This window comes from Vicugna pacos, chromosome 22, assembly GCF_048564905.1.
Source record: "Vicugna pacos chromosome 22, VicPac4, whole genome shotgun sequence".
In the NCBI taxonomy this organism is placed as follows: Eukaryota; Metazoa; Chordata; class Mammalia; order Artiodactyla; family Camelidae; genus Vicugna; species Vicugna pacos.
The window spans coordinates 31,641,081-31,664,669 of record NC_133008.1 but is presented as its reverse complement, the minus strand read 5'-3'; the positions used below and the strand labels follow the sequence as shown (position 1 = coordinate 31,664,669).

Sequence of the window (23,589 nt, the reverse complement as noted above, 5' to 3'; positions counted from 1 at the left end):
GCTGCCCCCAGCCCCGCCCCGCCCCTCAGGAGGGAAGGCAGCACCAGGGTCTCGCTCTTCTGGGTAGAGGAAGACAACTGTGCAAGTCATCAGGTTTAAATTAAAAAGAATAAAATAACAATACAAAATAACAAGACGACCCCTGTCTCAAACACACCCTCGACAAGCCTGCCTGGCCGCCTCCCACCCACCACCCGAGAGAAGCGGCGGGAGCAGGGCCCAGCCCCGGCCCATCGAGTCAGCAGCAGTCTCCAGAGGACAGAGGTCTGGGGGCAGAGAGGCAGGGACGGGCGTGAGGGGGCGCGGCGGGGGCGCAGGGTTCCAGGGTCGCTCTTGGCATTGGGCTCTCTGCCGCCAGCTCGTCCCGTTCTCGGTTTTCCGTGCTTGGTGACGTGGACAGGGCTAGCTCTCGAGATTTATTGCACTGTTTTGGAAGAGGCCTGGGGTAGAGGGCGGGCCGGGGCTGTGAGAGAGGCGGGCAGGCAGGCGGCGGTCATCGCTTGGTCTTGGCGTCTTCTCGGATCTTCCAGATCACCAGGTGCATACAAGCACTGGCGTCCTCACTGGAGCTGTGCCCGTCCACTGTTGGGGGACAGATGTGTCAGGGAGGGGAGCCTGCGGGGCCGTCCCGCCCCCCGGCCCAGCCCCTCACCATTGTCCTGGATGATCTGTCTGAGGTAGTCGGCCATGAGATTCCGCAGGGAGCGCTTGTAGGGGAGGCCCAGGCGGTGCGGAAAGAGCACGGACGTGTCCACCACGGTGCTGTGGATGACCTGCAGATGGACAGCCGGTCAGGGACCTCAGGGCTCAGGGCCCCAGGAGGACTGGGGCGGAAAGGTGCCTGGGACTCCGTAGGGTTCCAGAGGGCATGCTGGGGAGGGAGACTCGAAGTGCCCAGTCGCAGACCCCACAGCTCCCTCCCTGGGCTGAGGGTGGGCTGGGGATACCTTCAAGGCCAGCAGGTCGCTCTCCAGACTGTGGCCGATGAGGATGGTGTCTGCACTGAACATGCTCAGCAGGACAGCCTGGACGTCCCGGAGGGAGATGCTCGTGTCTGCCAGGTCGGCCTCAGTCACCCCTGAAAACCTGGAGGCGGGAGGACAGAGGCCTTGGAGAGGCTGGGGAGGGCTCGGGGGCCCCCAGCACAGAGGCCGGGCGGGAGCCGGGTTGCAGGCAGGGAAGCTGGGCCCAAGACAGGAACAGGGGTCCTGCACAGGCTCTCAGCTTCTGGGAGGTTGGGATGGGGCGCACCTGGTGTTATAGTCGACGATCTCGTTGTCTGGCCTGACAAAGGTGTCGTACACAACCTGCAGGTCCGTGTCCACCACTGTGACACGCGTCAGCTCCAGGCCGTACGTGGTGTAGGACTGCGGGGTCAGAGGACACACCTCAGAGACAGCGTCCTGGCCCTCCCACACACCACGTCATAAGGCCACCCCTGGTCCCTGAGCCCTGCAGGCGGAGGCTCAGGCCCCACCTTCACCCGCGTTCAGTTATGAGACCTGAGCCAGAGGCCCTCTGGGCTCCTCTTGGGGTCAGAGAGGGCGTGAACCTGGGGGCCCTTCCCCAAAGCCAGAGTTGTGCTCCCGATATCCAGGTAGCCTCCGAGCACAGAGGGGGCCCTGTGTGTGCACTGGGTGCTGGGGGACACACTGGGTTCCTGTGCTCGGGGAGGTGTGCCCGGCTGCTGGTCACTCTCTCATCTGAACACCCGCACTCTCCAGGCTCTGGCAGAGGAGCAGGGACACCCCTCGGGTGGCAACACCACCACAGTACCACAGCTCCCAAGGACTCGGGAGGCCACAGGTAGCCAGACTGACTCACCATTTCACAGTCAAGGGCGTAGATTCCTGGGTGCGCGTCTCCTGAAAGTTCTTTCTCAAAGGTCTTCACAAATCCTTCGAGGTTCTCCTTCCGGCCGTCCTGCACGTGTTGCTGAGGGTAGGGAGTTAACGAATGTGAGGGTGGCACCTCAGAAGGCCCAGCTACTGCTGGGCGACTTTCAGGGACTGTCCCCCTCTTCCCAAGGCCCCCAGATCATGCAGATGAGTCAAGGAGGGGCTAGGGCTCTGGCCTGGGGGGGACCGCAGACGGCTCTCCCACTCACCTTGGCAACTTGACAGCCGGTGGAGCCAATGGCGGCCGAGCAGCACGTGTACTGAGTCTCCCAGCCACCGGCCACTGAGGGGAGGCGGCAGTCAGCAGAGTTCCATGTCACCGCCCGACCCCGCCCTCCCACAGGGGGTTCCTGACACCCAGTCTGCCCGGGCAGGGGCACCTTCCCCACGCCCTTCCTACTAGGCAGGAGGACTCAGGACAGCAGGCCGGCCCCGGACCCAGAGACGGTCCACAGGCAGCCAGCGGGGAGCTCAAGGGGCTGTGAGTGTTCCCGTGAGTGGGAACTTGCTGGTGGGGCAGCGGGAGGCCTTCCTTTTGTGTGTGAGCACTGCCACAGGAAGGTCTTTGCATGATTTGTCACGAAGAACAACGGAAAGAAAACTACAAGTGATCGAGCAGGTGGCCCAGCCCAGCGACGGCCCAGCCCAGCCTCACCTCGGTTCCGGCGCAGCCGCCCCCAGTGGTAGTAACACTCCTCATCCCGCACACAGCGGCCCGAGGAGGACACGAGGTACTCAGCGCCGCAGCGGCAGCAGACCCTGCAGGAGGCTGTGGGTGCGGACAGGGCAGGGGGCAGGGCAAGGTGTCAGGCTGGCCCTGCACCCCCCGCCTGGCCCAGAGCTCTGTCTGAACCCCCGGGGCTGTGCTGCTCCCTCTCCCTGGATGGCGCCCCCTGCCAGCCCAGCCTCCACCAGAGCGGCGGTGAGGGAGGCACTCACAGTCCTTGGGCTTCTTCTCCTCAGCCGTGAAGACGACGGCGCCGCCCGGCCGCTCGGGGTGCGGGAAGGGGTAGCCGTTGTCCTTGAGCTGGTCCTCGCTGAGCAGGTACTCCTTGAGGCGGCCGTACAGGGCGGCCCCTGGGGACAACGGGAGGGGCGGTCGGCCCGTGGGGCTGGGGCCAGGGCCTCTCTTCTTCCACGGGGAGCAGTGGGCAGGGAGGGTAGGAGGGCCGCCAGGCTCACCTTTCAAATCCTCCACTCGGGGGCTGCTGGGGCGACTGAACGAAAAGCTGGTCTTGGCAGCCAACTTGCCCCCCAAAACCACTTCATGGGACACGACCCTTCGGCCACTGGTTTCTGGAAGAGGGAAGGGAAGGGTAACCAGGTTCAGAACCCTTTGTCCCTCCCAAGGGCTCCCCGACCCTCCTCCTGAGGCTGCTCCCTGCAGCCTGACCTCTGGCCAACGTGGGGCAGTCAATCGCCCCCACCTTAACTCTCTGGAGACCAGTAGGCTGCCTGGAAGCCCCTCCACCTCCCCCTGGATCTGCCCGGGGTCCTCACCCCCTGGAGGGGAAGGGAAGAACTTAACACAAGATCTGACGGCCTTCTCGGGCTCTGCCTGAGGCCCACGGGGGTGGGGGAGCGGAGGGAGCCGGCAAGGCGAGAGCAGGAAGGCACGGAGGAGCGTGCGGGGCAGAGCGGGCCGCAGCGCTAATGCATCCTCCGAGGGGACTAATGAAGCGACCGCCCACACTCAGCGCAGAGCCGGCCGCCCCAGCCTCGCGCTTTGAAGAGGCCCCCATTAGCGGTGGCCCTGAGCTCACTGAGGAGGGCGGTTAATGACCAGGGGAGGCCGTTCTGAGGGCACGGGGCCAAGAGAAGCTGGAGTGGGGATGCAGAGCCCTTGTCTGAGGAGCCCACCAGGCTCAGAGCTGCAGAGAGGCTCCTGCAGCCCAGAGGTGGCCCGGGATGGGGTGGGGCTCCGCGTCAGGCCTGGGCCTGGGCCTTCCGGGCGCGACTCACTGTTGACACCGGGCCCGGTGCTGGGGACCAGGCCACGCAGCTTCTTGAGCGTGTTCACAGCGACGTTCAGGTAGATGTTCTTGCTGGGGCTGCGGTCATAGGCCACCTTCTCCTCGCTGAGCGCCTGTGGGCAGACACCGGGCTCAGCCCCACCCAGCCCTGCCCGCCCCCAGCCGGCAGCCGCACCCAGGCCTCGCACCTTCTCTATGGCTTCCTGGTTAGAAGAGCAAAATTTGAGACACTCTTCAATAAACAGGTTGAGATAGCGCTGCCGGATGACGGTGGGGACTTTGCCTCCGAACTCTTTCGGGATAATGGGCTTCTTTAAACTCTAGAGAAACACAGAGAGCAGAGGCTGGTGCGCCCACCGGCACCTCCAGCCCCTCCAGCCCCTCCAGCCCTCGAGCATCCCACACCCCAGGCGGACCCTGCCAGAAACTCTGGGCCTTAGTGGCTCATGGCGCTGACAGAGGACCAGCCAGTGCTGACAGGAGGGGAGAAACTGCGGGCAGGGAAGGGGCATGCGGCCCCCTGCTCAGTGTGTCTGCGAACTGAAACGGCTCTAAGAAACAAACCTACAGTTAAAGAGAAAACAAGCGGGAGGACAGGAGAAATGCTGGAGCTGCTGGGGGGCGGAGATGGGGGGCCGCGGTACCTGTAAGGACGGGCTGTGGGCCACACGCTTGGGGGTGATGGTGGTGGTGGTCTTGGACGCCATGCCTGACAGCGTGCGCGTCTTCAGGGGCTGGCTGCCGGGCTCGGGGCCATTGGGAGGCTGGCTGCTGCTGGCCGAGAGGGTCCTTTTGGCACCTGTGGGGGCTGGCAGGGGGCAGGGGCCGTGAGTGCAGGAGGAGAGCACGCCCATCACTGAGCTGCAGAGCACCAAGCGGCCGCGGCCGTTCAGCATCAGCAGGACGTGCATCTCAGAGCACAGGGGGAAGGGCCGGGGCCTGGCCCGCGGGCTGTGGAAGGACATTAGGCTCTATCTGCTTTCCGGCAAGTCCATCGAGATGAGGGAGACGAAAACAGGGCTGCAGAGGCCGGCTCAGGCAAGGCTGCCACCGGGGTGGTCCGGTGAGTCGCAGAGGGCATGCGGAGCCTCTTCCACATGTTCCGGCCCCCGACTCCGAGGCATTGAAGTGTGAGGGAAGAAAGGCCCTGGCTCCTGGGCTAAGGACCAGAGGCTGTGGGATGGCCCAGCCCGGTCACTGAGCAGCTGCCCGCAGCTGCCTGGGTTCTGCCTCTCCCTTTGATGAGGTCACAAACCCAACAGTCTCCTGCCCCGGGGAGGAGGGTGCCCACCAGCAGGGCTGTTTCCCCTTCCGGGGCAGGGGTGCTAGGGTGGTTAGCCCTGAGAAAGGACAGGAGCCGAGGGGACCGAGGCCCGGAGCGGCGAGGCCAGGGCCAGCCTCTCGGGCCACGAGGGAAGCAAGCTGCCGACTGCTGTCCTCTCTAAGGACGTGCACTTTCCAGGGATGGAAAGAGAGCTTTAGGGTCATTTAGAGCACAAGGCCCTGGACCTCAGGTGAGTCTCCCTGGGCTCAGGAGAGCAGCCACACCACCTGAGTGCAGTGATGATAGTGACAGGACTGTCCAAAGCCATCAGTGATGACCAGACAACTCAAGAGGTTTTGGAGAGTGTGTCTCTGGTCCACAGTTCAGGGCTATCTCCATGCAGGGCCCCAGGGCCAAACCTGTGCCAAAATCCACGAGGGAACCCCCTGGCTGACCAACCCCTGGCTCTGAGCTCTACCTCAGGCACTCTGGGGAAGGGGAGGGAACAGAACCCGGACAATTTTTCCTAAAGGAGGCTCTAGGCACCAGGGAAAACCAGGGAGGCCAGTGGAAGCCTGTATTCGCAGGACCAGAGTGTGCAGCCGTCACTTCGGGGCCAGTTCCTCAAAGGGACCTTTGAACCAGCAGCAAGGGTGGCCCTGGGGAGTGGGTCAGACAGCAGGGTCCCCCCCGCCAGAGAGAAGCCGGATGGCTCTAGACATGAACCAGCCCTCCAGACACGTAAGTCCTCCGCCCTAGACGCACCCCTGAGCGGCTGGCCCATCCAACTGCTGAGGTGCAGCCCAGCTTCCAGACAAGCCCAAGCCGGCAGGAATTGGCCCTCAGGGTGTGACAAGGAAGAAAAACAGCCCCCAAGCCCCACTGACACCCTGCCGGCTGCAAACCACACCTGGGTGGGAGCCTCCCAAAGACCAGGCAGGTGGGGTGGCCCCGGTCTGCCTAACAAGCAGGGGGAGGGAGGAGGACACCTGTCAGGCTCGCTACAGCCAGCCCCACCACCGCCACCCAAGCCCACAGAGGCCCAGAGCTGCCAGGCATGCTCCCGCCTCCTGCTGGCAATCAGGAGACTTCCACCCTCATCTTAAAGATAAGCACCCTGAGACCCAGCCAGGCCAGGCTCACAGCCACGGCCATGGCCAGGCTCCTTCTGCTGGACCACGGGCCTTACCTGCAGCCAGGAGTGGGTTGGGGACATGGGCGATCCTCCTCTTCTCGCCTGGGGCCGAGATGTGGACAGAGGATGGCCTCTCGGCCGGCTGCTGGGCAGCCTGGAACCAGCTGGCTGACTCCCTCTGCGCCTGCTGGGCCCGCCGGTAGCACACCTCCTGGGCAGTCGGGGGCCGGGTGGGGAGCGTGGGGCCTCTCTTCGTCGGCTCCGCCTGGAAGATGGCAAATTCCAAGTGCAGAGTGCACATCAAGGGCACCCGGAGCAGGCCACCCAGGGCAGCAGGACAGGGGAACTGCTGCACAGACAGCAGGGACCCCAGGTCCAGGAAGGGGCAGGCCACCCCCAGCACGGGCACCATCTCCTGAGTCTGTGCGTGTCCTGCAGGGAACCAGCTTGGTGCGTCGGCTCTCAAGTTCATCATGCTGCTTCACTACCCCGGGCCTCCCTCCTGGCCCTGCTCTCCAGGCTTCTGGCTTCTGACTACCCAGGCTGGGCCCTCAGCTCCTATATAGGCACAGGGTGGGTGGGCACCCGCAACCCCTGGATTAGATCCTGCTTGATTCAATCTTCTCTAGACAGATCTTGCAGGGTCTCCTTTGTTGGGGTGGGGTCTGGTGATTGGATTACCTGTAGTTCTGTAGCTTGGAGCCCTGTCTTCTGCCCTAGCCTTCCCTGCACTAGCACACTGACCACCCCACAGTGATGGAAGACTGTTCCTGTCTCTGGGCCACAAAGGAGAAAGCCAAGGCTCAGAGAGGTTGCACCACTTGCTTGAGATCACACAGCACAAATGCTCTCAGCCCTGATGTAGGCACAGAGTGAATGGAAATCCCCAGCCCCTAGATTAGATCCTGCTAATCCAATCTTCTCTAGACCTCACTTCCAGAACCCCCTCGGGCGGAGGGAGAATGACTGGATCACCTGCAGTTCTTCAGCTTGGAGCTCTGTCTTCTGCCCCAGCCTTCCCTGCGCTAGCACACTAACCAACCCACCCCCCACCAGTGACTGACAACTGCTCCTGTCTTCAGGCCACGAGGGACAAAACCAAGGCTCAGAGAGGACACCTCACTTGTGCAAGATCACACAGTGTACTCTGGAGCTGGGATCTAGCAGTGTAGCTGCTGGAGAGCCGTCCCTCCCTCGCTCTCCCTGCCCCGGGCCCCGCTCCCCGCACCACTAAGCGCAACTTGGTGGCTGGTTGTGGGTCCCAGGCACGTCTCTGCAGGACACGGGCAGCACCAAAGGGACCCATCAGCAAAGGAACACGGGGCCTTTGCTTCTGCAGATGGGAACCCTTCTCCCTCCTGCCAGCCTCTACCCCAGGACCCCAGAGGAGGACCTCACCTCCTTGCCTTGCTTGGAAAGATGAGAAATCCTCCTCTTCTGCCCAGGGAACAGAGTGGTCAGCCCTGAATGCCCCTGGTCCTCCATCTTCTCTTCCTTGGGAGGCTGAAACACACGTTCATCCGTCAACAAGGCCCCCTCCTGGGGCCTCAGCTCCCCACGCCAACGCTGGGGCACACAGAGGATGTGACTCCCAGGCCAAGCCGGGAGTGGGTAGGAAGGCAGTAACAGGCTTGAAGGTCAGGCTGCCGTGTCCAGACATGTGACTTGGAGCTCTCACCGACTTCCCAGGAGGTGTGCCAGGCCTTCCTCACAGGTGAGGAGATTTAGCGCCCTGGAGCCAAGTCTTCCCCCAGCACTGCCGGAGCCCTGAGCTCATCTCCCAGGCCCCACTGAGGGTGAATTCTGCAGGCTTGGCCCAGCCCACATACCACCCACCTGGCACAGGGAAGGGCTCAGAATCATGAGAATGAAGGGGATGAAATTGAAAAGCAAAGGGCCAGGAACAGGGTGGGGCACTAAGGGAGGGACCCAGGGGCAGGGCCGTGGCCAAGCCTGTGATCTGAACCCTCAGAAGCTGCAGGCTCGGTGCAGGAGCTGGCACAGCGTGCTGTTTACAGCGAGCTCCCTCTGCTGGCTGAGGTGGGGACACTGGCACAGCAGACCAGAAAGGTTGAGGCTGGCTGAGTTTTTGGGGGGGGTTTGGGGGGGGGCTGGAGGGAGGGAAAGGAGAGAGGGGGGAGGGGGGCTGCATGGGGAGAGGAGGGACCAGGATGGGGAGGATGGGGAGGAGGCCACAAGGAGGAGGCAGAGGGCAGCAGCGGGGGGAAGGGAGCGGGCTGAGGAAGGCCGCAAATCCTTCACGGGAGTGCTCTCAGAAGGGGGCCACAGAACCCAGTGGTGGGGGTGGGTTGTAAGCCGCTGGCATCCTCTCTCTGGATGGGGTGCAGGGGGCAGCAGGCAGCCAGCGAGGGTCCCTGAGTTCTGAACGAGTTACGAGGCGGACACGAGACTCCAGTCATAGGCAGTCAGGGAGGAGCCCAGCAAGACCCTCACCTGCCGGGCCAGCCGGCCCTTGTCCTCCGTCTTGACCGCGGTGGACTCGTTGAAAATGCGCAGGCACTCCTCCATGGGGTCGGAGTCAAAGTCGACCTCCTTCTCCAGGACTGAGTAGTCCACGTCAGAACCCGCCCCCGACGAGGACGAGGACGAGGGGGAGGAGGAGGACTGGCCAGCCAAGGGGGGCGGGGAGGCCTTGAGGCGTTTGGGCAGCCCCCGTGCAGAAGAGAGGCCCAGGCTGGAGTCCGTGTCTGAGTCAGAGTCCGAATCGGAGCTGGAGCTGAGGCTGGGGAGGGCAGGCGGCCGGAGTCCAGGCACCTTGGGCCCGGGGTCCTCGTCCTCGCTCTCATCCCCGAAGAGGTCGGCGTGGCTCAGGGCCCGCCTCTGCAGCTTGGGGGCGTCCCGGGGGGTGCCCTCGTCCAGTGAGCGGGTCTTCCGCTCTGCCAGCTTCCCTGATGGGGTCTCACTAACTGTCCTGTCCGGCAGCTGGCGGGCGCCCCCCTGTGTGGGGCTTGGTTTCGGTCCCGGCTGGTCAGGCCGGCCTTTCCCTGAGCTGGCCACCAGAGTGGCTGAAGATGGCTTTTTCTTGGTCCCTTGGGACCGCTCTGCCCTTTGCCGGGGGCTGCTGGCCTGCAGGCCCCTCCTGTCCACACCGGGCTTCTCGGCCAGCCTCCCACGCGCTCCATCCTTATCCTTGTCTGTTCTCCGGACACTGTCCTTGGGGCTGGCTGCCGGAAGCACCCCACTTTTCTTCTTCTTGGGCCTCCCCTCCTTGGAGCTGCCGTGCTCCTGTGAGACCCTGGCCGGGGAGCTGGCCTTGGTGGGGGGCGGCCCACCCGGGCCTTTGGGAGGCTGCCCGAGGTCCCCCACGTCATACTGCACGGCAATCTCCTTGGTCTCCCGCAGGCTGCCCTCCTCAGGCTCTGCACCCACCCTGGAGCCAGGCTTCCCCAGGGCCTTGCTCCCAGAACCCACCTGGGCTCTCGGGGGGCTGGCGGTGGTGGGCTTATCACCCGGGGCTGCGGCAGCATCATCCTCTGAGTCCGAGAACCTTGCGTCACAGCCACCAAAAGGGTCGCAGGTCTTCTTGGGTGCAGGCGTGTAGGGCTCACTGCTAAGGGAGCCCCTGGGTCGCTTGGGGGCCCTGTCGTCCTTGGCGCTGGCTCTGCTGAGCAGACGGGCAGAGAAGTTGGACAGTGGGTCGTATTCCAGGTCTGTAGAGGGCTTGGAGTTGTCCACCACGTACTTGCTGCTGTGGACAGGGCGGCTGTATCGCCGGGGCTGGCTCACAGCTTTGGGGACGTACTCCAGGGCATTGCCACCCCCTCCACCATGGCCCTGACCCTGGTCCAGAGAGGCCAGCGAGTACTTGCTGCTGGGCTCGGCAGAGGCAGCCAGTGGTGTGGGCTGGTAGCTGGCATCGGGGCTGAACAGGCCACGGCCGCCAGGGTTGTAACTGAAGGACAGCGGGAAAGCATCCTCGTCCAGGCCGGCGGCGGGGCAGGCAATGGGGCCGCGGGGCGCCAGCGCGGGGGCCTCAGTCGAGCCGTGCTCCCGGGTCGTCTCCAGGAGCTCCTGGTATCGCCTCTGCTCAAGCTCCACCTCGGAACGCACAGCCTCAATGGCCTGGTTGACCAGCTCCAGCTCCAGAATGTCCGAGCGGGGCTCGTCCCCTCTACCCAGGGCACCATTCTCCCTCTGCGCCGGGGGCTTGGGCAGCTCAGGATTGTACGGGTCATAACCAAGCCCTAAAACGGGAAGAGGGAGAAAACAGCAGTGAGCAGGCCCTAAGGCAGCAGCCACATGAGCCAGCGACCAGCCACTGCCTTATCCTGGGCCTTGAGCCCACGGGCCAGCCCAGAGCAGAGAGGGGAGAACCAGCCTTGCAGAACATCCAGGGGCCAGGCCTCCGGCCAACCCCCACCGAGGCTCTACCTGCAAGTCAAGGTTTCCAGCGGGCCCCTCCATGTAGGCCCCGCCCTGCTGAGGCTGCCAGGAGTGAGGGGCACAGAACTCGGGCCCCAGAGAAGGCCGCAGGAGCCCGGGGACTTTAGCCACTGTGAAATGGGACGTGAGGTGTGCAGCAGGGCGAGATAGAGGGGTGCCCACAGAGCCGGCCCACAGTGACACTGCACCTGCAGCCAGGGGCGGTGGGGGATACCCTTGGAAGTCCAGACGCCCAGCCGGGGTTGGGGGGCCACAGGGAGTACGGGGGGAGGTGCGCAGAGCTTCCCAAGCTCAGGAGGCGGGGGTGGGAGGCGAGCAGAAGGCTGGGCCCCACACAGCCTGCTCGGAACAGCGGGGGACGCGTGTGCAGCCCTGTCTGGGGTAGTGCCTCTGCACTCTGTCCCACTCGCCTTCTCGCCCGCAGAAAAGCCCACCGGCTGAGCAGGTGCCAGCGGGAGAGCATAAACCACTGACTACCCACTGCTGAGGACACGGGACAGCACACCCACAGCACAGGACACATTTTACAAGGCGACAAAGCAGAAGGCCGCCTAGGTACCATGCCATGGCTGCAAAAGATGGCCAAACAATGTACCGTGTTCAGGACACAGCATGGTGGCCCACAGAGTATGAGCACCAACGTTCACGCCAGCCCCAAGGGAGCGTCCAGTGGACAGGTAGCTCATGTGATCTGCCTGTTTCTGGGGTAAATTCCACAAGACTAGCGCAACCCAAGTGCCACCAGAGTTGCCACAAAACTCACAGGAGACTGTCACTTGCAGACAGAAACGCAGAAATTCTCAGTAAAAAGTGAGCAAACAAAGCCCAGCATTCCGAGAGAGAAACAGCACCCCGCAGCCAAACGCCTCAGGGCCGGGACGCAGCTCGACATTCGTGGCCTGCCGGACGCCCTCCCAGGAAACCCGTGTGGAACATGTGACTCCGTCCTGGTGCCCTGTGGCTGCAGGGTAGCAGCCAGGTCTCCCGGGAGCCTCCAGAGGGAACCAGCCACGCCCACATGTGGACCATAGCCCAGGGAGCCCCATTTGGACCTCTGACCCCCAAAACCACCAGAGGAAACACCTGTGCTGCTTCCAGGCACCCAGCGTGCGGCATCTAGCTGCAGAAGCCCCAGCGAACGAGGGAGCGCAAGGAGCACAGGGCGCTGCAGGGCCGGGGCTCAGCCGGCTGCCTGGCGGCCCGAGGGAGGGCAAGGCCACTGCAGGGCTGTTGTCTGGCTTCTAACTTGGAACTTCTTTTTCAAGTGATACTTAGAAAGGCTGTGTGTATCTGTGCCACCAAGGACACGCCAGGGCTGTCAGTCACAGCTGAGGAGGTAAAGCCAAGCAATGAAGGCCACGGGGGCCCAGCAGGACTGGGTGCCAGGGAGCAGTCACTTCATGTCCCCACCTCCCAGCCAAGGGTGTCAGGCCAGGGGCCCAGGTCAGGACACATGGTCAGCGGCCCCCCGGCCCCGGCCAGGTTCAAGATGAACAGACCATGCAGAGGTCCAGAGGGAAGGCTAGAAACCCCAACAGCAAGACCTAGGGCCCCCTCCCAGCCCACCCTGAGCCACAACGGGCCCAGAGGCACTAACAGCAAGCCCACCCCTAACCCCCACCTGCCTGGATGAGCAGGGGAGCCAGTGCCCCCCTCCAAGTCCTGGCTGCCGAGCAGAGTGGAGAGGCCCAGGCCAGCAAGTTGGGAGCACTTATGGGGCAAGCCCAGTGAGGGGCTGGTGGGGTCCTGCTGGTCTCCAGGGGCCTCTAGTCCAACTCACGTCACTCCCCAGCCTCCCTCCTGCCCCGTCCCACTGCCCCAGGTGGGGGACAGCAGCAAGGAACACTCTGCTCCCAAGAGAGGTGGACAGGGCACAGTGGGGAGCTAATGGACAGAGGTCCTTTCCCACCCACTGCCTGCTCTAGAACAGCTCACAGAGATTCCAAGGCGACAGACAAGTCATCCGGGAGTGCCTCCAGCCCCGCTCAAGTAATGGCCGAGTTCAGACCTTGCACTTCAGATTCTGAAAGGATGGGATCCCCCCACAAACGAGCCTGTGCTTTGGAAGCGCGGTGCGGAGGCACCCTAGGGTCCAGCCCCACGGAAGGAAGGGGGGGTGCTGCCAAGGCCCCAAGGGGGACCAGCAGCAGAGGCTGATGCTTGGGGGGCCAGCCAGGCATCTTGGCGGGGAGAGGTGCTCTTGCTGCCTAACTAAGAGCCTGACTGGCACCGGTGAGCCTGACTAAGGGCACTTCCGCCTGCTCCGCTCCCTCCAGGCGCCCTCAGACTCTCATGGGGGTGCAGCTCCCACCAGGCTCAGCTCCAGCCCCCTTGAGCTAAGCATCCAGGAGCCCCACCAACATGTGACATTTTCAGTCCTGGGGGAGGCTGCCTCCTGCACTCTACCCAGCTGCACCGAAAAGCAAAAGAAACAGCCCTAGGTGGCCCTGGGATGGTCTAGGTCAAGACCCCCTCTGGGCCTCCATTTCCCCAAGGCACTGTAAGGCCATGTCACCAGCTGGGGGGCTCCAGACTGATCTAGAAACATCAAGCACACAGCTGGCAGAGGGGCACGGGCCCCACCCCCCGAGGCTTAGACGTGACTGCATCAGGCCCAGAGCTCGGGCCTTGAAGCAGCAGCCCCTGGAGCCCCCGCCAAGGCTCCCAGAGGCTTCTGGGGGGAAGGGGCAATGGAGAAGGTACATGTAAGCCACCGAGCCCAACCCTTCCTCAGGGGGCGGGTCCCTCAAGGGCCCAAGAGAAATTGGTGGAGCGCCTCAAGAAAAGGTTTTACAAGCAACTCGAGAGGCGAGCCTGGAGAGGCCAGGACGGGCCCTGGGGGAGCCTCAGCACCTTCCAATTACCGGGCACTAGTCTGGATAGAAGCGAATAGGTGCTCCTTCGGGGTTTGCGCCAGGTAGGCGTGCCCCTGGTAAACAAGGTTAATTGGGCTGTTTTTCAGGAAGGGAGCCAATCTCAGGATGACTGGGAAAGCTCCTTGAAGGCCCAGGTGCCGGGGTGACACCCTCAGGAGAAGCAGACCCTCAGCCCAGGGGAGAAAAGGGCCGGCTGCTGCCCAGCTCAAGGGACACCTGCAAGGCCAAGGGCCTGCCCAGCCGTCAGCTGAGGGCCGTCCCTTGGGAAGGCCCTGGTCAGCTCGGAGGGGAAGTCTGGCAGAGGCCTCTTCCCAGCGCCCTCAGCCCGTCCCCAGGCCCACCCCTGTGCCGGTCCTTGGAGCAGCAGCCCCGCCCACTGGAAAAAGACAGTTGTCCGGGCTCTGGTGCCGCTGGCAGCTCTCCCAGGGACCCGGTCCTGACACACACTCTGATCGCCAGCTCCTGAGCCAGGCGTCCAGCACAGGGGGAGAACAGCATGGTGTGGCCACAGTGCTCAGGGAAAGCACTGCTTGGAGCCCGTGTCGGATCGAAGGTCTCTCCCGAGTCTTGGGCAGCCACCTCCCCGCCCTCTAAACCTTCCCTCTGCCTGGAACCACCCTTTCCTGGGCTCCATCCTGCCTCTGCTCCCCTCTGCTCCCACCACGACCCCTGGTTACAGAACACCCCGGGCCCTTCTGCACCTGCACAGACACCAGTCCCGCCAGCTCCAGCTGCATGTAGGATTAAAGAGCAGCGAAAAGGAGCTGCAGAGCAGGCTCGGAGACCCCCAGGCCTCCCTTGCGCCAGGTTTGCCCTGCCTGTGCCAGCCCACCTCACAGAGGAGGAGACGGGGCTGAGCCAGGTCGAGCAGCTCCCTAAGGCCCACACAGCTGGTGAGAGGTTGGTCCTCCCCCACCCAGACAGGAAGACCCAGCGCTGCCTGATCGGCTCTGGCTCCTGAAGGACGAGAGAAGACTCACCATCACCCTACCCGGCTTCCTCCTTTGTCCCAGGACCACAGTGGTCAAGCCCTAACTCTGTGCCCAATCAGACACCAGCAGGGATGCCTCCAACCCAGGTGGCTGTCACAGTCCCAGGGGGTAGGCAGAGGGGCCATGAGGGAACAGACACCATCCCTGCTGCATGAGAGATAAGCCAGACACAAGGACCAGCCAGTGCAGAGCAACTAGACCCACCCGTGCCCCAGGAAGCTGCCTGGGTGGCAGAGGCCTCGGAGGCTGAGAGAGAAGGGAGGACGTTCCTGAAAGGCGGCAGGGCAGAAAAGAGGCGGTTAACAGCCAGCCCCCGCTCGGCCCCAGTGCAGGGCGGGAGGCACAGCGCTCCCAGGGCCTGGGTACTCATCCCTCAACGCATGTATCTTGGGCGTTTAGGGGAGTGGGACCTGGCAGAGGGCAGAGTAGCCCCCAGGTCCTCAGAGGGGCCAGCTGCCACTCCTCCCTCCGGGCCTGGAGTCTCTGCCTCTGGAGCATCCCCTCTCCCCGCCGTGGGACGCCCTCACCCCGCACCCCTGGACATGCGGGCACCCCACTGGACAGGCCAGCAAGTAGCCTCAAGCCAGGGATGAGAGCACCTGGCCATTCACTCTTTCTGGAGGGAAGAACCCGGCACCACCCGGGGCACCCCCGACACCTGGGAAGGCCACGCAAGCGGGTGCTCAGGTGCACACAGGGGGCGTCCTAGATGCGCCCGCAGCTGCAGCTGGCTGTGCCCAGAGAAGCAGGGTCTGGAGTCCTCCTCCCCATGTGTGGGGTCCATCTGCACCAGAGGGCCCAGAGGCCTGGCCTCCCTCTGCCCTCACACCGCCCCCAACCCAGGAGGCAGCCCAAGGCCGGGGCGTCAGGGCAGGCAGCACACCGCCAGATCCAGGCAAGAAGGGGCCACAGTCAAAGCCGCTGCCACCTGGGGGGCTCTCTCTGGGCCACAGGTCACGGCTGCCAGGCTGCCCGCCCCCTAAGAAAGAGCTCGTGCAACAGGGTCACACAGGACCATAGGTGGCTTTTATTACTCAATCCCAGAGACAGGGACTGGGGAAGGGCAAGGGCGTGCTGGCCATCCCGGTGAGGCAGCCCCATCCCCTCACTCAGGCCTGGGCGAGCTTCCTGCCAGGGTGGTAGGGCACGGTGGCTCTGCAGGCAGCCCTCCCGGATGCCCCCTGCGGAGCCAGGGGCCTGAGCCGCTCAGGGGACTGTGCTCCCCTCAAGGGGCCCGGCACAGTGCCAGGGCAGGGCACACGGGGAAGGGGGCAGCTGGCTGGGCCCCAGGCTTCCGCTCCTCTCCCCTGAAACAGTGCCCACACTCTTGGCCTCTGAGAGCCTCTGGAGGTTTCTCTGGACAAGCAACTGTGAGGTATGACCATCACAGGGCAGGGACAGATCTAGCCTCGGGACACACAGGGTCAAGCAACACCAGGATACGCCAAGTGAATCCGGTCCCGCTGCCCCTTGGACACACCTCCCCTGTCACCTTCCAGCTGCTTCCTCCTGTCCCCCAACACCTGTCAGCTCAACACGTTGACCCCCCCGAGGCCTCTCTGCACCGCAGCCTCAACCGAGCTGACCAGCACAAATGTCTGCAAAGATTCGTGGAATGAATGAAAGGCGGACCTCGAACCACGGGCCCCTCAATGCCTTGAGCACGGGCACTCCTGCAGACACAGGCTTCGGTGGTGATCGGAAGGGACAGTCCCTGCTGGACAGACAGCTCCCAGCAGCCACACAGGAAAGGTAACTGGCCCTGAGTCCCCCATCTTCCCGTCTTTGTGGTGGCACTCTCGGGGACTGTGCTGGAGAAGGACAAGTCACAAGTCGGGGTGAAAAAAGGGAGCCCTTCCAGGCCCACTGCGGGTGGCAGCAATGCTGCGGGTCAGCCTCTCCTTCCCCCTCACAACTGCAGAGCATGAGGCCGTCCCGGGCCTTTCTCTGCGCTCATCTCCTTGCCCGGAATTCTGGACTGCTGCTCCCCTCTCCCCGTCACGCTTCCAGCCACCAGGCAAACTTCTACTCATCCTTTAAAGCCCAGCTCAGTAACTGCTTGCCTGGGGACACTTGCCTGACTCCCCTGCAACCCCAGGTGCCAACCACTCTCTCTCCTGGATTCCGGGCCATGTCTGTGCTGTTGGACACCTCTCCTTCACTTCCAGAGTTCCAGAGCCCGGACCGCAGGTAAGCACCGGATTCAGACAGACTGGGAAGAGCCCTCGGAGGGCCCCAGGGCTGGCTCTTGAGTTTACAGTCAACACTGAGGCGCGGGTATTTCCACATGTGAGTGCTCATCCCCGCCAGGGCCACAGCTTGTGAGACAGCCAAGTCCCCGACCCCTGCCCCCAAGTACCCAGGTGCTGTGACCCCATCAGCCACCAGTCCTGTTCTGCAGCAAACTAAAGCAGCAAGCCTGAGAGCAGGCCCCCTGCCTGCCGCCCACATAGCCCTTCACAGAAAACCTCAGCACTCGGGGCACCACGGGGCCGACTGCTTTAAAACTGCCAGCACACGGGCCTGCTTCCTCAAGAGGCACAGGCTGACTGCCACAGGAACTCATGAGGGCCCGCCACCGTGAAGGCGGACAGGTGGCCGGGAGATACCTCTGTGACACTCCGACTGGAGTCTGCCTGACCACTTCCCAGCTTCCATGACCCGAGAACCTCCCTCCGCACTTGGCATTTCCTTCTCGGCGTCCGCTTTTTGTTGTGAATCAGACCCCGACCAATGGAAGAATACCTGCCGCACACAGACACCTGAAAGAACAACAAACCGAGTTCCTGTGCACCCACCGCCAGGCTTAAAAATCATCTGCCTGTCGCTAGGAATCATTTTGTAAAGGGGAATCTGAGGACAGACTGGGGGTGGAGGAGGATGGCAAAGCAGAAATGTTCTGCAGCACAGCTAAGAGAAACAGGAGACAAGTACTCTTTGTTGAGAGTCTACATTATGACCCCATTTCACAGAAGAGACAACTGAGGCCCAGGCAATTATACTGACCAGCAGGAGGCCAGGCCTCCCAAGGCCAGTCTCCTCGCACAATGGAAAGTGAAGCCCAAACGCATTCCCTTGGGCTCCACTCCACCTGCAGGGGCTGAAAGCTGCCGTGGCGCTTACACGTACTCTCTGAAGGATGCTGAGGACAGTGGTGGTGGGGCTACAGTTCAGCCCCCGCACGGTCCCCTGAGCTCACCCAGCTGGCCTGGCTGTCCCCACCAACCCCGACCTGGGCACTTGGGCTGCTCTGCCTCTCCATACCCAGAGGGGATTTTCAGGGTTTTTCCCGTCCCTACAGGCCTTGGCCAGCTCTCCCCCCAGCTCCCAAATACAGATGCAGGCCAGGTGCTGGGACACTGATCAGGCTCCCCAGTCTTGCTTGGCACCACTGACACTTGGGGCTGGATGAACGGTGTGCAGGGGAAGGGGTCATCCTGGGCACTGGAGGGCACTGAGCAGCACTCCTGGCCCCCACGCTCTCACTGCCAGGCGCACCCCCAAGTCGTGAGAGCCACAGATGGCCCAGGTAGCACTCTGTGCTCCCAAGGTGGGAGACACTTTTTTACTGACTGACACTAAGCAGAGAATCCTAAAGTACCAAAATCAGCTTTAGGTGCAGGTACACACTTAGTCGGACGGCCCAAGCCTGGATGTGGGCAAGAGGGCAGGGATTTAAAGCTCCCCAGGTGCTCAAAGAGGGGCCACGAGGTGTAGGAACCACAGGCCTGGGGAGGGCTCGCACCTCGCTGGGGTTTGTGGAGTCTCAGCAAAAACACCCAACTTAATCAGTGCGGCAGGAGCACAGCCATGGTAAAAAGACACGAGGCCCTTGGTCTCCAAGGCGGGGAGGGAGCACAGCAAGCTGGCAGATGCACGTGGGACTTGGGGCAACGTACACATTTTCCTTCTGACTTCCTGGTATTCACCAGTGTTTTTAAAATGACCATTACTCCAAGTCCAGAAAAAAAGGGCTCTGAACGGAGACAACCTGTCCAGGCTGCCGCCACCTGGGACGCTGCCCCTAAAGACAAGGGGTCTGGGCCGGACTGCACCACCACCAGAACCTGGGTTCTTCTCATCCTGGTGTAAGAGATAAATTTAGCGCTGATAATGTTCACAGAGAGCACTGTCCTGAAAGTCTACAGTAACTCCCCACCATCCCATCTTTACAGAAAAGTCAAGAACAACAGAACTGCCCCCCACCCAATGGCAGTGAAGGGTCCTCCAGGAGGCTGCAAGCTTCAGTCCCAAGCTCGGTGGCCCCACCCCCTGGGGCTGGCATTGCACCTGGGCACACAGCTCCCCGGGGGCAGGGAGCTGACACTTAAAGAGAAAGTGGCCTCAGCAAGAAGCAGCCTACAACCGGGGTTCTTATCAGGGTGACCCTGCCCCCAGGGACACTTCGCAATGTCTGAGGACGTCTGTGGTTGTCACGCCTGGAGGGCTCCTGGCATCCACTGGGGCTGGGGCCCGGGATGCTGCTCCACACCCCTCCAGCACCCAGGACACCCCCGCTGAGAGTGACCTGTGCCCAAGGCTTCTGCTGTTCCTCCTACCAGCCCTAGAGCTCCCAACCCAGCCTAAGTGAGAGACCCCGGCTGGCCTGACGGAAGACCATGCTGACAGCCAGCAAGCAAAAGCACTCCAGGGCCCTCGAGCACCCGGGCCAGGCCTCCAGACACCAAAGGCAGTACTGCTCTCCGCTGGGGTTTTCTCCCCGTGCCAGCTCTGCCCGAGGCGGAGGGAAAGGGACACAGCAGCTCACCCCGGAGAGCACACATCAGACCCAGGAAAGCAAACTTAGTCTGGTCTCTGCAGGCACACTCAACAGGGCAGTGGGAAGTCACCCCACGTGAAACCCGCGGGCGTGCAGCCCACAGGGAAGACAGCTAAGGGCAGCAGAGCCAGCGGACCCCTCAGGGGCCTCTTACCGCCGCCGCATCCCCCTGTTCCAAGTCAGCTCAGAGAAAATAAATTGAAGCCCACCCTTTGCTGGGAAGTGCTGGTCTCTCTGGCTCCACCCCCTTCCCTGGCTAAGCGCTCCCCTGGAGAAGCAGGCCTGTTTTCAGGATTCCAGACCGAAAAGGCTGCTGAGGGCCTAATCAGAGACCTCAGGGGGAGGGCTGACCAGGGAGCCACCACTGCCATGCAGCTGGGGCCACTGCTGCCTTCTGGTACGTCTCAGTGCTCAAGTCAGGCAACACCACCTTTCCCAGCCTCAGGGCAGGACTCTGAGTCCAACACATGACTCGTGGGTCCCACAAGTGCCTAGAAGCAGGAAGGTGGTGAGGGGGCAAAGGCCTGACAGCCCAGACTCAACCCCATCTCCCCCACTTACCGGCCATGTGGACACAGGTGCGTGGCTTCCCCTCTCTGGGCCCCAGTCTCCTCATCTGTAAAACGGGACAATCATCCCTACCACTGTTTAAGGCTCGGAAAAACAGCATGCCTGAGGGTGTGCTGCAGTAACTGGGCCCTCCCACAGCCCAGTACGGAGGTGGCAATCCTGGAGCACAGGAAGGTGGATCTGAGGGCCAGAAGGAGGGGCATCCCTGCCCAGCCATGACACGGGCCCCAGACCCTGCTGGAAGGCTCTGGAGGCCAGAGACCCAAGGCCAAAGGAGCTGGGCCATACAGGATCCCCATGTCCCACCTGCAGGCGGCAAATCACCCAGCACCTTAGCATCCCTGCCTGGCCAACCCTTGCCAGAACACCTCTGCCCAGGCTGAGCACATCTGGTCACAAGTGGACTCAGCCAAAGGCTGGACTGTTGCAGTCCCATCAAGCCTGATGCAAAACGGCTTTGTCAAAATCTGCAGCAGGAGGTAGCTGAAAGGGAGGGGGAGGCCTAGGTACACGCTCTCCCCTAGCCTACTCAGAGGGCGGCCCATGAGCATGCCAGAGGAGGAAACAGAGCGACGGAGAGGCCCCACAGCAAGAAAGAGGCTGAGCTGGGGTCTGACCCAGCCTTTCCACAGGGCAGGAAGCGTTCTACCAGAAGAAAGCAGAGCCCCCCCCCCGCCAGAGATGGGAAGAGGACCGCTTGTTCTCACCTGCGAAAGGAAAACGCAGACGTAGTGGGGTCAGGGGTAGGCAGCTGCGATTTTCCTGCGGGAAAGTGAAGCAGACAGGGCTACATCACCAAATGGGCTCTCAAAAAGGATCCTTTAGGAAACTAATTGGCCATCTGTGATGTAGAAAAGAACCAAGAAACTGACTTGGCGTGGGAGGAACACGTGAGGAGAGAAATCAAACCTCTAGAGTTCAGAAGGCTCAAAGGCGACACGTGGGCCTGGAAACAAGTCCAACACCAGTGGTGGAAGGTAGTCCCACCCTCTCTGTCCTGATGGTGAGGAGCCCAGAAGTCGGCAGAACACCACTCTCCACGCCCAGAAGTAAACAGAACAGTTGAAAAACTGCACTGCAACTGCTGCAAGGCCTCCCACGCTCACTCCCTTCCCCACCAGAGCTGGGGTGAGGCACCACCTGAAGCTAAGACACCTGTGGGCACGTGTGTATTCCCTTCACACACAGAGGCTCCTGAAGGCCAGGCCCGCGCCTCATGCAGCTGTGAGCCCCTGGCCCGGCACAGGTGTGGAGCCAGACAATGAATGTGCGCATCTGGCCAGCTGCAAACAGTTGGCTGCAGGTGCCAGTGGTCTGAGCAAATTTATGGTGGAAGTTTGAGAAAACTGTCTTTTTTTTTTCCTGGCAAAATGGGCCAACAGGCCTATTACTTAATCCTAGTGAGTGTGTTCCTCCTTTGAAGCAGGAAGGCTCTAAGACGAAAATCATTGTTTTAGGGAGAAACAAGGATAGGATAGCGAACTCAGGCCTGATGGGAAGGCGAACCAGTCCAGAAGGACAGAGGCCACAGCAGGAGTCCGAGTTCCACTCAGCAGGAATACCACCACACTGAATCCTCCCTCCAAACCGTTCCTTGCGATGTCCCTCTTTTCCCCCGTTCTTAATGTCTCAAGTCCCACACTTCCTACAAGCAGCACTGCCTGATCCGGGACGGCTCTCACCAAACTACCACGACACGGATCATCACCCCGATGATGCGATGTGTGGTCCATGAACGGTCTCTGCCCAACCAAAAGCAGGGCATTCCTTGGAAGCCCCCCAAGCCCCGCCCCGCCAAGTGGGCCTGACTTACTCCGCGACGGGTCGTGTCTGGCACGGGACTCAACATACAGTAGTGCTCCTAAGTCAGACACTACTGATACCATTATTGTAAACGGGTGACCAGTACCAGAGGCGCGGCGGGGGAAGCAGCGTGGAAATAAGCAAGGGCTACCACCAGCACTCGGGGCCGGGGAAGCGGCGGGAACGGTTCCCAGGCAGAAGCGCTGGGCCTGCCAACCGGGGTCGGCCGCGCTCGGCCCGTGTTACCGAGCTCCACCGTCGCGACACCGCTAGGAGGCAGGTCCTCTCATTGTTTACGTTTTTACATTCGTGGAAACGGAGGTTCACATAGGTCCTGAGCCTTGCACTGGGCCCCGGGGTGGGTGGTCCCGGCTTGGGGGACGTTCGCTCGCGAGCGTGTGAGGAGAGGGCCGGGCGGGGCACGGGGGGCTAAGGAAGCCCGGGCGGTGAGTCCAGGCCCAGGCCGGAGAGCCGAGCCTGGGGGCGGGCATTACCTGCTGCGGGGGGCGCCGCTCCGCCTCCGCCGGGAGCGCCGGGGCCCCGGGCCCCGCGGTGCCGGAAGTGACAGTAGGGCCGCCGGCAGGGCCCCCCGGGCGCCCCAGCCCAATAGGGGCAGTCTATGGCCCGGAAAAAGCCGGTGGAGCGTAGCATGGTCCGTCCCGCGGCGGGGCCCCGGCCGGGAGCCGCCCGGGCCCCCGGGCCCCTCAAAGGCGCCGCGGTCGCCGCCGCCCGCGCCTCACGGACCCCGCCGCCGCCGCCGCCATCTTGCTCCGAGGTCCCCAGAGGCCCCCATGACGCCGCCGCAAGGGACCCCGGGAGCGGCTGCCCCAAGTGCGCCTGATCAGAAACGCCTGCTCCGGCGGGACCGAGGCGGGTCGCGGAACCATGGTCCGGGACAGGCGGCCGCGGCGGGAGGGATGGTGGGAGTGGGCTGCCCTGCCTGAGGCCTGCAGAAGCCTCGGCGACGCCGCCGCCCGGCCCTTCGTGGCGGCAGCAACGCCAGCTTAAGCCCCAGGCCCCGGCTTCGCCCGGGCTGTCCAAGGCGCGCCTGATCAAAACAAAAGCCCCTCAAAGTCCCGATTATGGCTAATTTGCATTTAATTTTTGTTTATTAGCATATTTTCCCAAAGCGCCCTCTGCCTGTCGATGCGAGTTCTGCGGGCTCTTCTCACCTGTACTCGGGAACTCGCACCTGTTACCCGGTTCAGGTTTGAAACTCGACTCCGCCTGCTTGACTTTCAGTAAGTGGTCAATTTCCCCAACCTGGACTCTTGCCAGCAGTCTAATCCCCGGGTCCACCAGCTGAGTCCTGTTTCGATTTACTCATTTGTCCACCAAATATTGAGCACCTACTGTATACCAAGTTCCTGCCCTAAACCGTATTTTATCCATTCATTAGCTGACGGACATTCAGGTAGTTCCCGTCTTCTGTCTATTGTGAATTGTGCGGTTGTGAACATATGCGTACGTGTATCTGAGTACCAACCACTTTTGTTTCAGTACTAGTTTTTAAAATGATGTAAATTTGTTTGACGCCCATTTTTTTAATTTGGGGATATGCCACATAAAATTACAATTCCCAGCCTGTCCACCAGCTGGCAATTGCCAAAGATCTCCCTGTGAACAGGAAGTGGTCTGTGCAGGTCACCTGTCCCCTCTCCCAGCCCACCTCTCTTGGAGGTAAGACCTCAGCCCCTTGGCCCCGTGGACATTTGGGCTTGAAACCTTACTTACCCCAGGGCGTCCTGATGCCTCTCCTCCACTGCCAACAGGAGGGTGGACGCCTGACCATGGATGGCCCTGACGATGGTAGTGAAGTGAAGTGAGGTCACCCCTGAACTTGCATTTAGTAGGTGGTCCATCTGTGCTTGCAGACCTTGGTCATTTTTTCAAC

The 23,589-nt window shown here is 62.4% G+C and overlaps 1 protein-coding gene and 1 long non-coding RNA gene across 8 annotated transcripts; one reads left to right on the top strand and one right to left on the bottom strand.

Moving 5' to 3' along the window:
- Window positions 1-403: 403 nt before the first annotated feature.
- Window positions 404-22,476, bottom strand: REXO1 (RNA exonuclease 1 homolog). 2 transcript variants are annotated; one of them, XM_072948073.1, is made up of 18 exons: window positions 22,190-22,329; window positions 20,600-20,654; window positions 19,884-19,938; window positions 8,725-10,475; window positions 7,669-7,773; window positions 6,325-6,535; window positions 4,516-4,679; window positions 4,060-4,191; window positions 3,861-3,984; window positions 3,081-3,194; window positions 2,838-2,975; window positions 2,554-2,667; window positions 2,108-2,181; window positions 1,825-1,935; window positions 1,252-1,367; window positions 948-1,086; window positions 653-773; window positions 404-582 (listed from the first exon to the last, which is right to left on the bottom strand). In XM_072948073.1, the coding sequence occupies exons 3-18, from the start codon at window positions 19,936-19,938 to the stop codon at window positions 494-496; spliced, it is 3,558 nt and encodes a 1,185-aa protein (XP_072804174.1). In that variant the 5' UTR covers window positions 20,600-20,654; window positions 22,190-22,329; the 3' UTR covers window positions 404-493. The 2 variants fall into 2 exon arrangements, with proteins under 2 accessions (XP_072804174.1, XP_072804173.1); XM_072948072.1 differs by lacking the exons at window positions 19,884-19,938; window positions 20,600-20,654 and having other exon boundaries at window positions 22,190-22,476.
- LOC140688505 (uncharacterized) lies at window positions 5,080-11,942 on the top strand. 6 transcript variants are annotated; one of them, XR_012063247.1, is made up of 5 exons: window positions 5,080-5,385; window positions 5,723-5,876; window positions 6,709-6,843; window positions 7,198-7,984; window positions 11,099-11,942. It is a non-coding gene; the product is annotated as an uncharacterized lncRNA (long non-coding RNA). The 6 variants fall into 6 exon arrangements; XR_012063246.1 differs by lacking the exon at window positions 6,709-6,843 and having other exon boundaries at window positions 5,092-5,385; window positions 5,668-5,876; XR_012063248.1 differs by lacking the exon at window positions 6,709-6,843 and having other exon boundaries at window positions 5,095-5,385; window positions 5,710-5,876.
- Window positions 22,477-23,589: the final 1,113 nt, after the last annotated feature.

Coding starts and splice junctions, on each gene's coding strand:
- REXO1 (XM_072948072.1), bottom strand. CDS start 22,346: ATGCTACGCTCCACCGGCTTTTTCCGGGCCATAGACTGCCCCTATTGG. Junction 3,195..3,860: donor CACCGGGCCCGGTGTCAACA/GTGAGTCGCGCC, acceptor TCCCTCTTCCAG/AAACCAGTGGCCGAAGGGTC. Junction 2,668..2,837: donor GGAGAAGAAGCCCAAGGACT/GTGAGTGCCTCC, acceptor CCGCACCCACAG/CCTCCTGCAGGGTCTGCTGC.